The 14,671-nt window shown below is 33.9% G+C and overlaps 1 protein-coding gene across 1 annotated transcript; it reads right to left on the minus strand.

The window, feature by feature from the left end:
* Nucleotides 1-9,715: 9,715 nt before the first annotated feature.
* On the minus strand, nucleotides 9,716-10,360 carry LOC131943599 (protein CUSTOS-like). The gene is made up of 3 exons (XM_059303806.1): nucleotides 10,356-10,360; nucleotides 10,024-10,172; nucleotides 9,716-9,930 (listed from the first exon to the last, which is right to left on the minus strand). The coding sequence occupies exons 1-3, from the start codon at nucleotides 10,358-10,360 to the stop codon at nucleotides 9,716-9,718; spliced, it is 369 nt and encodes a 122-aa protein (XP_059159789.1).
* Nucleotides 10,361-14,671: the final 4,311 nt, after the last annotated feature.

Genomic DNA, 14,671 nt, shown 5'->3' on the forward strand with positions numbered 1-14,671 from the left:
AGATCTATCCACACGCGTCATGACGGCCGTGTTGGTCGTGGAGCGAGGGGGCTCTACGCCACAAGCGCGTCATCATGTTCCATAGGCGCGCGATGATTTTTAGTCGGGTCAGCAGTCTAGTTCTTTACCACTAGACTACGCCATCTCATAATACTGTGACACGTATAGTTAAACTAATTATATATATTATTAAAGCAAAACTGTTTTTCAAATTGTGTATCATATAGTTGTTGCTACACTATATTGTCTTAACATGCGTATAACTCGTTAATACTAAAAAGTATAAAACAAAAAAACAAATACATAAACACGTTTATAATAAAAAGTTTTTTTTTAATATACTAAATAGAAGAAAATAATACAATCTTTATTAAATATAAAATAATTTTTAAAAATATAATAAATCTGCGGTTACTTTATATATAAAAATTATTTTCTTCAAATATATTAATGTACTACTATTTAAGTCACTATAATTAAAAGCATGGGCCACTGCATTAATAAGTATTTAAACAAGCGGCCTACGCTTTTAATTATATTGATAAGTCTGTTACTTACATTTTTTTCTTAATTTTGAAAATATTTCACTATACTTGTCTTCCTCTGTAAATTATTCAGATGGATGTATCATTGTTTTCTCTATAGTTAGCAAGTGTGCAATGAGGTCACCACCACCCCCCTCCCTCCCTTTACGAGATCGTCAATTTGTTTTTAATAGATTTTTTTAACTTTAATTAGTCAATCACTGACCTTCGTAAAAGCATATTTCTGCCTCGCAGCGCATTTGACTTGCACCACCACAATATTCCCTATTTGAATGCTTTATACGCAATTATTGTTACTTGTAACAGTTACTTCCCGTTTTTTTTTAAATTGTTTAACCACATAAAGGGAGATAATACATTAGTTTAATTCCGAAACGTAACTAAACGTTATATTATTATTAATTGAAAAGTAATATGCTGATGTTTGTTGATTTTCTATTTCAAATTTGTCTACAAAACTTTATAAGATTAAGTTTTATAAATTCTTGGAATTTTCACTTATTAGTCTTCCCTTTTTACAATTCGAAAAGCTTTAAAGAAAGTAACATTTATCGTGTATAGTTGATAAAACTTGTAATTGATCGTAACATTTTTGTGTAATTTGTTTCTTTAATTTTATTTTGATCACAAAAAAAAGCTGGTTCCATATCTAAATAAAGACATAATTTTGGATCCCCAAAAAGTGTTTTGTAAATTTCAAAAGTATTCAAAGCTCGTCTACATTGTATGTGTACTTTTTTCTCTTATTTTATTTCTTGTGTGTGTTGCCTCGCCAGGGGTGGCCTCACGCACAACTATGTCAGAAAAATACAACAAACGGCTATTCTTGCCTAAGTTTGGCATGGCAGGACATGCGCCAAAAACTCTAGAGATTTTCATAGAATAGGGTTTTTGTTTAGCTACCCTCACAGCTGACGAACTAAAAAGAGAGCTATGTATTTTATGTAGCCTATCACTAGCTGAATTTGATGGTCTGTATAACTACGGGACACTGCGTAAATGGTATGTCACCATTAGTTCAAAGGAACTATGAGAAAATGCACCTAAAAGAATTTCACGGAGATTTGGCACCTGGGGTAACATCCAGATACAGAGTGCAGAAAATATCAATAACCCACGCCGATAAATCTGGGCAAAGGGGCATGCTGAAATGGCTGCCTTCCAAGACAAGCGACAATGATATAATGGCAATTCTAAAATCTATAAGCAGTCAGGACTCAACACCAACATTTAAGAGAATACACTAATCAAATGTGGTCCGATTCACCATCTCTCTGAAGAAAGAAGATGCGGAGAGTGTCCCACACTATATTATACTTACAAATGAGGCCAACAAGGAGAGTAGAGTCCTTAAAATCCTCAATGGGAGGAGGGTGCAATGTTGCCACTGCAACACAGACAGGCACCTGCCTAAAATGTGTGAGCATTTGAGGACTCGCGCTCTTGACGGCGTCCAGATAGTAGATGAACAGTACAGGGCAATTGAGCCTTGGGATGCAAATGATAAAGAAGAAGTTAGGGAGCATCTAAGTAACAATAGACATTTCTTAAAGCACTGGGACAGTTATGATGTTGACGGAGAAAGACAAAATGAAATGCTTAGAGAAGCAAGGCTTAGAGAGGTAGAAGATGCCTTTGGAGTAGATGGCCAAACTGAAACACATTATACTACTGCAGCATCACAGCAAGTCAGCGAAAGCGTAACAGAAACCACCATAGAGGCAGAAGCCATGGAGACAATAGCGACCAGAAATTCCATAGTAACAGGTTCTCAAAAAGATGGGGATCAAGAAAATTTGGAGGCAGTCGACGAAACAATAAATGATATTCTTCAAGATAACACTAGTTCAGAAAACATAACGAAACCGCTAAAGGAAATTAAAAGCTCACAAAGTATACCAGCAACAAAGGAATCAGGTCAACTATTATATAGTCAAGCAATCAGTTCAAATAAAAAACAATTACCCACAGTAAAGCCACCTCAAAGGGTCGTGACCAGGGCCCAACGGGATAGCAAACCAGCGGCTGGAAAGTTTGGCGTTAAAAGACCACCACCATCCAGCCCTCCAGAAACAGGTGTTCGAAAGAAAACCCCAAACAATTCATGCTAACTCTGGCAACAATGAACATCAGGGGGGCTAGGGACAAAACACATTATGTAAACAAAAAAATAAATAAACAAAATATTGACATCCTACTTCTACAGGAAACTAACATTGGAACTACAGAAGAAGCGAATAAACTAGATGCATATATCGGTATTAAAACACACACTGCACAGTACTGGTTTCAACTGCAGAGGAACCAGTATACTTTGTACATCAGACAAACACAAAATTAAAAGTTTTAAAAAGTGAACAACCTGAATGGTAGAAGAGATACACACCTCACCCCCCCCCTCCACACGCACACACACATTTCCCCCCCCCCCCCCCCCCACTCAACCGGACAGGCGGATATTTCAAGGTAGCGTGCCTTCATCGCCACGGGTCAATTTAATGTCATGGACATTTTTAGAATGATAGATCAGTATGAGTATTACAGAGACACTTCTCCCACGGTCGTTTCTATTTCTGTCCATGGGTGACTACAATGTGAACTTTTGACTCCGCAGCAAAGAACTGAGCACAGTAAACTAAGCAGTCAAGAGAAACCGAGTTTGCACACCTTATTTTAGTCTAGTTCTTATGCTATTTTATTTTCTTTTTTTGATTATTATATATGCAATTGATGTTCATATCTTTGATGCTGTGTAAAACTGTCAAACAAATTATTATTATTACTGATTTAAATGTTTAAAACAATTGAATAAAAAAAAAAGAAAAGAAAAAAAAATGAACACAAAGAAAACTACTTACTAAGAATTGTCAAAAACATAATGCAAGAAAATCACACGCAAATATGGATACATAATTATATAACAAAACACATTAGTCCAAATATAACAAAAGAAAGGAAAACAAAATCTGCAAAAATACAGTCCCCACACAGGAAGGTAGTGCGGAAAACCGCCTACTCTCTTTCATCGACGATAAAGAAAGAAGAAAACACACACAATCAGAACACGGAACAGCCACCTGCTTTCTATGTGAAACCAACTTCGAAAGCAACAAATACATTGCGGGTAAAGAACATTTGATTAGAACTCTACGTTTTCTGCAAGTTAAACTTCATTACATTGTATGTTACAACTTAAACATACATGTTGTCAATCTTGTTCATGTTAATCTCTAATTGTTAGAAGCATATGTAAAAAATTATATATATGTACACATTCATTTATTTTTAATGGACATTTCATTTTTCTAGTGAATCATGCTTTTGTGACCGTTTCCAGGCGTGGATTACACATGTCTGAGATACTAGATGAGCAATGGTATACACAAGATAATTTGCATAATCCAGGCTCATCAGCACACCATTTAAATGCGAGTGTTTTAAGAGATGTTAATAAAAACAATATTTAAAATACACAATTAAAAAGAATGACTTTAAATAGTGCACTCCATGTATATGAGAGTTAGGATGGCCTTGAGACACGTGACTCGCGTCAGACCAGTGACCCGCACCAAACCCGTGACCCGCACCAGACCAGTGACCCGCGCCAGACTAGTGACTCGCTACTTTGGGGTCGGGGTGTAGTACTGGTCAAACCTAGCTGGTCATTTGACATAAACTATCTTCTTTTCTATGTTGCAAACATTAATATTAGAAGACAAAAAGCTGATAAAATACAATCAGTAACAAGCAAACCCCACAACAAACGGATTCTATTTGAAGCCGCTGTCCAGAGTAGTGATGAAACGCTTAAATCAATTTACACATTCGTTAGACAATTTATTTGAACCAAACCACACAGCCCGCAGTGTAACCCTATCTCAACAACATCACTGTGACTAGACCATGTCCACACAATCCCAACCCTCACTAAACTTAAACCCACACTAGACCATGTCCACACAATCCCAACCCTCACTAAACTTAAACCCACACTAGACCATGTCCACACAATCCCAACCCTCACTAAACTTAAACCCACACTAGACCATGTCCACACAATCCCAACCCTCACTAAACTTAAACCCACACTCGACCATGTCCAGACAATCCCAACCCTCACTAAACTTAAACCCACACTAGACCATGTCCACACAATCCCAACCCTCACTAAACTTAAACCCACACTAGACCATGTCCACACAATCCCAACCCTCACTAAACTTAAACCCACACTAGACCATGTCCACACAATCCCAACCCTCACTAAACTTAAACCCACACTAGACCATGTCCACACAATCCCAACCCTCACTAAACTTAAACCCACACTAGACCATGTCCACACAATCCCAACCCTCACTAAACTTAAACCCACACTAGACCATGTCCACACAATCCCAACCCTCACTAAACTTAAACCCACACTCGACCATGTCCAGACAATCCCAACCCTCACTAAACTTAAACCCACACTAGACCATGTCCACACAATCCCAACCCTCACTAAACTTAAACCCACACTAGACCATGTCCACACAATCCCAACCCTCACTAAACTTAAACCCACACTAGACCATGTCCACACAATCCCAACCCTCACTAAACTTAAACCCACACTAGACCATGTCCACACAATCCCAACCCTCACTAAACTTAAACCCACACTAGACCATGTCCGCACAATCCCAACCCTCACTAAACTTAAACCCACACTAGACCATGTCCACACAATAACAACCCTCACTAAACTATAATTTTAACTTCAACACAGACCTCACACTATGTCGCTGAAATAACGACAAAACAAGCCAACATATAATCGCTGCATCTCCGATATGAAGACCGCATATCATATGAATATCAATAATTAAAACTAACTTAACCCTGAGACATTTTTTTTTTAAATTTCGTTTTGATGCAAAAATCATGAGGGTGTAACGTCTAGTACTTCAAAAGTGCGTTGACAATCGTATTAAAAGATCAAACTTACTATTGAAATTTACCAAAGTATTATCGCATCCTTACTGATGACAAAACAAACCTATATTCGATCGCTACATTCCATATAGAGTTCACATCCAGAGTTTGTAAGCATTTAAATTGATAATTAAAACTAATTACTTCTCTAACCTAACCCTAATATATATCTAGCTTTAAGACCGTGATTTACATATATGAACGTTTTTCCCTACACCCCTTAATATCTTGGCGCTCCTCCAACCACACTCTCTTTACATGATTTTAGTTTTCTTGTTGATTTTGGTTCATTGTCAATGACAAGATTTAAAAAGCATTGTTGACAATACGTCTGACTTAATGTTTACCTACAACATATAGATTAGTGTTATTTTAATTAGCATGGAGTTAGAATATGCCGTGCTGTGTTAATCAAACCCTGACGCAGTTTATGTGTAAAAACAAGTTATATTTCATACCTGACGGTTTACGGGGTGAATAAAATAGAGTGCACTGGCATCTGTGAACTCGGCATATAAAAGGATAGTGTGGTCAGCACTATGCCCGGCCGCCTTTACATACTCTAACGTGAGTTAGGTACCCATCAGAGCTGGGTGGACTCAGGGAACGTCTGTTGACGTGAACCCGAATCGAACTGTGTTTTGTGATGAAAAAAAAATCTTCTGTCATTTCTTAAGCCCGTTTGTTCTTCGATGGTCATAAGTATTTAATAATCAGCTTGTCATATCGCTTTATAACACGTTCCGTCTGTATTTGGTCTGTTCTCGAGAACTGATAATTATTTTTATCATGAAAACATTTCAATACCACATTGTAAATGAGCATTGATCGTTTATTAAAATAAACATTCTCGACTGATCGAATCTTGCATCTAATAAAGGTATTACTTGTATAATTAAAATGCATAACCAAAAACAAGAGAAACACAATTTTTAAAAATCATTCGTAACATCGTTAAGTCTATATCTTCTTTTAAAAATTAATTCTAATATACATATTTGAGAATAACGTGTATTTAATTGTATTTCAAGTTTGAACCCGTAGTTTACATAGATACAAGTTAGTTACCTTTTTTTTTCTTTTTTTTTTAATATGGGAAGTAACTAGAATAATGTAATATTCATCTAAATTGTATTTAAGTTGCTATGATCCTTTTGCTTTCACCTTATTAAATTAATTCACTACAATCTTTAAGTTTACAAGTACAATGATGGTAAATAAAAAAAAAAGAAAACAGCAAAAAATGATTGTTGTAGATAGTAGATATACATGCGCAGAGTGAATGCTACTGATTACTTGCTATATATTATTTTTTATGAGTAACACATTGCATTCTCTTTTGTGCCTAGTGTATGTTATATTTATATAAAAGCATATGTAAGATTTGACTATGACTGGTTCAGTTACCATTGATACAAACAAATAGACAACGACGGCATTATTTGCTAGGGTCTGAACCAACGATAACACTACACTCAGTGGACGACTTCAAATGTTCGTAACAACTACAGAGACATTGTAAGGCAGTGGCCCATACTATCCGGTTTTATCAGTTTAGTTTTTAAAAAAATCCAGTACTCTACCAATAAACCATACCCCACCCCTCCCATACTGTTATTTACTACGCCATGGTGCCTGGTAACTCTATGGGTCAGTTGTGTTGCAGGACGGGGTGTGGCATTGGTTCCAGTGGGTTGCTTTATAACTGTCTTGTGTTTACAGTACCATTGGATTAAAGCAAAAACTGACCATGTGTATTAGTTCCGGTGGGTTGCTTTATAACTGTCTTGTGTTTACAGTACCATTGGATTAAAGCAAAAACTGACCATTTTTAAACGTGTATTAAACAAGCTGGGCTATAGAGACAACAAGTGTACATAAAGCTATATAAAGCTTAAGTAAAATAGAAAATAGCAACACAACTCATGTTCTCGACACATTACGTCTAAGCCGCCTACCCCCTCAAAAGAAATGACGTCGTCGATACCCTATAATGAAAAACACTTACAATACGGCCTAAATAATGTTGAGTAACATAGCTTTAAATAGGGTTATGTGTAGTATTTTGCAGGTATTTCTAGTTATTGTTAAAGATAAGTTCATGTTATGCTCTCCAAATTGTTATTTCACATTAATATACTGCATACATTATAAAATATATTTCCATTTCAGTATCATTGATAGGGTTTGGTTGATATATTGTAGGGGCAAGCCTCGTATGTTACTTCAACAGTTTTTAAGCCTCACTATATATGTGTTTATGTATTAAAGAAGTAACCCCATCCGCTTAGCTTATGCAGGTTATCGGGGCGCTACATCACATATTTCCGTTGGGCTGTTTGATTGGTGGTTTTTAATATTTTCGCAAGTGTTGTATTTGCTCTCTGTACTAATATACAATCTAAATTAATTTGTTTCTCAGTTTCTTGTATATTCTGTTTACACGTTCGACATGTTATTTTAATATTTTGATTTGGCTTTGTATTTCGTGAAACTGGAGTTGTATTAAAAATCAGTCTGTATGCTACTTCCCTTTCTTTTGGTACAATGCGTTTATTATTTAGGTTTCTAAATGTAGCTTTAATGTCTATTTCATAGTGTTACCTGGCCCTACTAATTCTCGTGTATATGGGTCTCGCTTGTTGTTTGATTAGGATGCCGTATATTTTGTTTGTGTCTTCCCCAATAATGCTTTTGTTTCGTTGGAATCGTGCTAGTTTTCTTTATAACAGCTGCCTATGTCATTTCCCCCATAGTGTGGTGTTATGATGTTTAATTTCAAAATGCTCTTTATTTTTAACCATATGTAGTGTTGTGCTAATGGATGATAATGTGGCTCTATCCTTAATTATATCAAGATGTTTTAATCGGAAGGTGTTTACTTTAGTATGAATTTCGTGTAGCCCTATACCTCCATTTCACCTGTTTTGTATTAAGATTTTGTGGCTAATGTTTCTAATCGTGTGTTTGAAAATGTGTTCTAATGTACCTGTTTGTTGTTGTATTTTTTAAATAAATTTATTACTTTAAAAATAAGATAACACTGTGAAAATGTTTTGGAAACGTAATAAACTGAAAAGCGTCGTAAGTAAGCATAACATAAACGTATTTTTTATAACTTTTAGTTTTTTGTATATAAATAAAAAGAAAATACTTATTTCTTTAAAAGAGGTAATGTTTTGCAAAAGTGTATTGAATTATAATTTTTACTAAAATAAAATTTAATATATATTGCTTTTTTCTATACTGCTTTTGAATATATCTTGAAATAAAGTTTCGAATCATTATTATGAATTAACCCTTCAAATACGATACAATTCAAACAAGGGGCATAACTGTTTATAGTACTATTAAATAATTTAAAATATCTAAACCAAACTTGAAAATCTAGACGTGTCGTTTTAGTGTCAGTAATTGCCAAGGGTGATGTTGAGGATGGTGTGCAGGGGCGAACTACAGTACCGTCAGACAACGCAATGTGGGGGGGGGGGGGGCGTTTAGGGGCCCGACGCCGACCAAAATCAGTTTCTATAGTTACAAAATATTACAACAGTGTGTAAATATTGATTTTATGGCTGAAATTCAGTATCTTCACACGTCGATACACATTTTAAACTTATCTAAACCCCTCTACGTGTTAAGTCAGTAAAGGTAGTCAATACAATTAAACAGATACGTGCTGTATATATATGCACATAATATTGAATAATGTATTGAATTATTATTTTACTACTTTTTTAATGTTTTGGTCAGATATGTTTGGTGGTGCTACTTTATTATGTGCTTTTGAATGTTCAAGATGCACTTTTTAGTAGGTTGTAGAGGCATTATTAAATTTGTATATATTAGTCCAGGAAAAATATTTCATAAATGAACCAATAGCAATACCGTTATTGAAAGCAAAACGTCGTTAGTCTACAAAACATAAAACGTATTAATTTAAGTTTTATATTTGTGTATATACATAACACATATTTTATAACATCAATTAAGAGTAATAACCTGCAAAAAATGTACCCCTATACATTTCTTGCAAAATAAAATAAAAAGCTGTTGTTTTTTTCTAAATCACTGGTAAATAAATCTTGAAATAGCGTTTTTAATTATATATTAGGTTTCGTCTTTATTTGGTCTGTTCTAGATAGTTAATTAATGTACATTTAATAATTTTTTTTCAATTTATATTTATTTTTTTATTTTATTTTTTTTGCAACTTCTTTAACAGTAGCCTGGACAGAGTCCACTATTGCTTTAGTCTGCGACTTAATCCCAGCCAGCCTTTCAATTTCTTCCTCTAGGTCTGTTACAGAAAATACACATGCTGAAATTTTCTCATCTTCTGAGCTTTCTGAACTTGTGCTCAACTTGTGTTTTCTGGGTTGGGGATTCAACAGCTGTGGGGGTGGAGCTGATGATTTTTTTGAGGATCTTCTAATTGACACAATACTTTAGATGATGATAAAAGTTTAATCCCGGTTTGTTTATTTTTTTTTCTTGTAACTTGAATGCCAAACATTGTCTGATATTGATTCAGCTAATTCATTATCAAGATACTGAGACAGTTGTTTAGCCACATAAGCAAGAAATTCAGGGGTGGTAGTTAAAATGTTATGATCATCCTCATGACAAATATCCAAAGACTTGTTAGACCTGTTTTTTTTTTTAAACATGAATATAGCAATTAATTGTAGCTTCATGGATAGTCATGGATAATCTACTTGTTAGACCTGTTAGTTGATCTTTGTATTCTAAAGAAATAAAAGAACCACGGCGATGCTAGGTATTAAGTACTAAGAATTAGAAGTTTTCTCAACTATACAAAACAATTGTTACATCATTTTAAGTTTTCCGATTTTTGAAAATGGAAGACTTATAAATAAGATTTCTAAGAAATTATAGATCATACTATCACAGTTTAGCAAACCTATTTAAAATTTTAAAAAAGTAACAAAAATCCGCATATAATTTTTCAATTATTATTAATATAATGTTTAATTATATTTCGCAACCAAACGTATGTAATTACCTACCTTAATATATTTAAATAATAAAACGGGAAGTAACTGTTACAAGTAACAATAATTGCGTCAATGCATTCAAATAGGGAATGTTGTGATGGTGCAAGTCAAATGCGTCGCAAGGCAGAAATATGCTTTTCTTCAGGTCAGTGATTGATTAATTAAAGTTAAAAAGTCTATTAAGTACAAAGTGACGATCTCGTAAAGGGGGGGGGGGGAGGGGGTGGTGACCCCTTTGCGAACTTGCTAACTATAGAGAAAACAATGATACATCCATCTGAATAATTTACAGACAAAGAAAAGTTTAGTGGAATATTTTAAACTATTGTCTATCCTTATTAAGCTTTCAATGATTTCTAATTACATGACATTTTCCATCTTCATGCAGGTTATAAATTAATTTTGGCAGTTGGTATGAATAGTAGTAAAACTTCAGATATGCGACTTTTCAGTGGTATTTTCTGTTTATCTGCGTTTATTTAAATTAAGCTTTTATGATTGGTGCTCTGCCAAATGCTTAGTGCCAGACTAATTTTCTGTTGATGTGTGTGTTTAGTTCATAGGTTCCTGCTCCTGGCTAAACATCTACTTGATCACTTTTATAAACAAGAAACCTCTTAGCCCCGACTTTGAAAGCCTTTTTTAACGTTTTTAGCAACAATAGTAACAGTGCTGATGGTACTCAGGTATTGATGGCGTTTTGTCCTGATACATTTTAAGCAATCGTAGTCCTGTGTGGCACCCGGCGTGTGTCCCTTTGTGCAGTTACATCTTGTTACATACTTAGTCAAAGTTATCTCACTTTTTTTTTATAAAAAGCTGTTTGTATTATATATATTATTGTAACATGTTTCTTTCTAACTTCATAACAGTTTTACTTGTTCTGATATAATGATGATAGTGCTTACGATAATCTCGCTATGGGCCGTCTTCAGTGGGTTTTTTATTTAAATTATGCTTACATTATATTGCACATGTCTGATGTTAAAAAATGATTAATTCGTGTTGTGAGCAGTGTTTCGTTAAAAATGTCGTTGATTTTGTTACGCCCTGTGAAATTATTTTTAATTATGTGTGTGTAGAGAAATACATATTCAAGTAAAATATTGATTTCCTAGGTATTAAAAGAATGAAAACTAATTCATTATAATTAGAATCATATAACATGATAGTTTGTGGAGAGCTGTACTAACGTGTCATATTTACAAGCTCCTATTTAACGAGATTTCTCTGTCTTTCTACCGTGCTTCTGTCTGTGATCCATCATCGAACCAACCTGGCAAGCCACTGTTCCACTACTTCTAACTGACCAATATCTAGGCTGGTGGGTCGCTTCATAAAATATAGTAAATGTATTGAATACATGTAAACGCTACCTACTTTTTTTTGTTATCTAAATAGTAGTTAATGTTTATTATTTCTTAATGCTATATCATTATTTTTTAAATTATGAATATGTACATTTCTCTTTCTAACGTAGGTAACACATTATGTAAAATATGTTTTAAAAAGTATGTTCAGGTTATTTGCAGTTGCTTTGCGTTTATACACACACAAAAAAAACAAGCATAGATTAACAAATAAATACTACATTTACTTTCAGTGAGACGTGTACAACCGTTAAGTGTTACTTTAGTTTCTTTCATCAGTGTGATATGTTACAACCGTATTATGTTACATTTTCATTCATCGATGAATCTGCTATATTACATGATTGTTTGCTAATTGTAAAAAGCATATTTGAACATACATAACAAAGTTTTAAAAATATATATATATATATATATTGTAATATTGCGCCACATGTCTTTAAATTGAATTTAAACAGTATGTATGCGCTACTTACTGAGGACAAAACAAGCAAACGATGATCGCTTTATTTCCGTTTTCGAAAGTAATCAAGTGCGGTTTCAATACAAATCATGTTCTCGACCCATTTCATCAGCAAACATTATACATAAATGACAGATAATCATAAATGATCTACTAGGTATTAAGCATGTTTTTGTACTTTAGGGTTAGTTTTTCTAATAGAAAATCAATAGAGCAGCGATATATTTTTGAGTCATCGAAATAAACTTTTATTTAAAACTTAGGGTAACAATAAGAGCTTAAACTATTTATCATAATACTGACTGTTTTGGACTAGGTTTTTGCGTGAGTTAAGTGGGGTAAGGGCATTGTTATTAACACCACAAAAAAGGCGTAAAATTATTATAAAGGGACGTAGTGGCTATGTTATATCTTCCTTAATTTTTTTTCAACACGTTTAAATCGCGCTTCTGCTCACGCCAGAAATTATTCCTTTAAACTACTATTTCGTTAATTGCTAATATTAACATGCAATAGTTATCCGCCGTGTTAGAAACTAAAACAATCAGGGGACATAAACCATTAATCTTACACAATAAAAGAGTTATAAATAAAGAAGCATTTAAAGTTCCTCACAAATTTGCTTATAATTTTTCAAATAGTGTAATATAATCATAAACCATGATTTATATCAATTCAAATTTTAAAAATTATTTGTCAGGTAGGTAACTGACACTGTTAAGGGACATAAACCAGTAACATTGCTCAAAAGAAATCGTTACAAATAAAGAACGGTTTATAATCACCTTCATGATAACTTTTTTTTATATTATTTTTGTAATATAAAACTAACACATTGCGTTGCTCAAACTCTACTCAACTGAAAAGAACATTTGTAAAAAGAAATTAAACAATAATAAAAATAAAATAAAATAAAAATAAATAAATAAAACATTTAAATAATTATATAGTACATACTTTCATGACATTAGATGGCTAATAATAAACAAGACTGCGCCTGTTCGAATACAAGTTTGTTCGAAATGGTTTATCTCTATTTGATTAATGAATGTACATTTGTATTCACATCTTGATAGAGGCAATACTCAATACACTACAGCTGGTAAAGGGAAATAATGTTCTGCTAAGACTTACCAGACCTGTAGAATATGAACTCAACTAATCTTGTTAGTATTTTCACACATGAAAAACAATTACAGGTACACGGGGCGTTTCAAACAGCAATGCATTAAACGCTGTCTCTACTTGTTTGCATGTCGCTATAACCTGCCTGTAACATAGGGATTTGGTCAGTTACAAAAGTCCTATAAAACTCGTTTGTCAGGCCATCTGGACCCGGGACTTTGTTTGAGTTCATTGATTGCTTCGAGTATGTCTTCTTTAGAGATGGGCGTGTCTGTTTTCCTGCGGTCCTCGTCGTCTGCCTTTATGGTAATTTTTAAATATTTGTTTTGGGTCACCGGGTGTCAGCATTGACCTCTTCTGATTCAAAGAGTTGTTGATAAAATGTAGTACAACTTTGTTTGATTCAAAGAGTTGTTGATAAAATGTAGTACAACTTTGTCTAATTCAAAGAGTTGTTGGTAAAATGTTGTACAACTTTGTCTGATTCAAAGAGTTGTTGATAAAATGTAGTATAACATTGTCTGATTCAATGAGTTGTTGATAAAATGATGTACAACTTTGTCTGATTCAAAGAGTTGTGGATAAAATGTAGTACAACTTTATCTGATTCAAAGAGTTGTTGATAAAATGTAGTACAACTTTGTCCGATTCAAAGAGTTGTGGATAAAATGTAGTACAACTTTATCTGATTCAAAGAGTTGTTGATAAAATGTAGTACAACTTTATCTGATTCAAAGAGTTGTTGATAAAATGTAGTACAACTTTGTCTGATTCAAAGAGTTGTGGATAAAATGTAGTACAACTTTATCTGATTCAAAGAGTTGTTGACACAATTTAGTACAACTTTGTTTGATGGCTTCAGGGTCGGTTGTCACCGTGCCGTCGCTGCTTTTAATGCTGTGGATGTGTTAGTTGTTGGCGTGTATTTGCTCGAGTATTATATTGTTGTGTTAGGTTCATTCACTCCCTAAAGTATTAATCCTTCTTTGAAAATGAGAGCGCCTTTATATTTATGTGTATGGAACGTGTTTAGTTTTCCCAGTTTCATCTATTTGTCTAGAGTGCTTTTGCAAATAATTAGTGTGTCTAATTGAGTTTTTCAGTATTTCTTTTGTTGGTTTCTTGCAATGCTGATTTTCCTAGCTATTTCAATAATGAGTTTTGTTATTACAT

This window comes from Physella acuta, unplaced genomic scaffold, assembly GCF_028476545.2.
Source record: "Physella acuta isolate Inbredline_101_S28 unplaced genomic scaffold, ASM2847654v3 ptg000463l, whole genome shotgun sequence".
Classification (NCBI taxonomy): Eukaryota; Metazoa; Mollusca; class Gastropoda; family Physidae; genus Physella; species Physella acuta.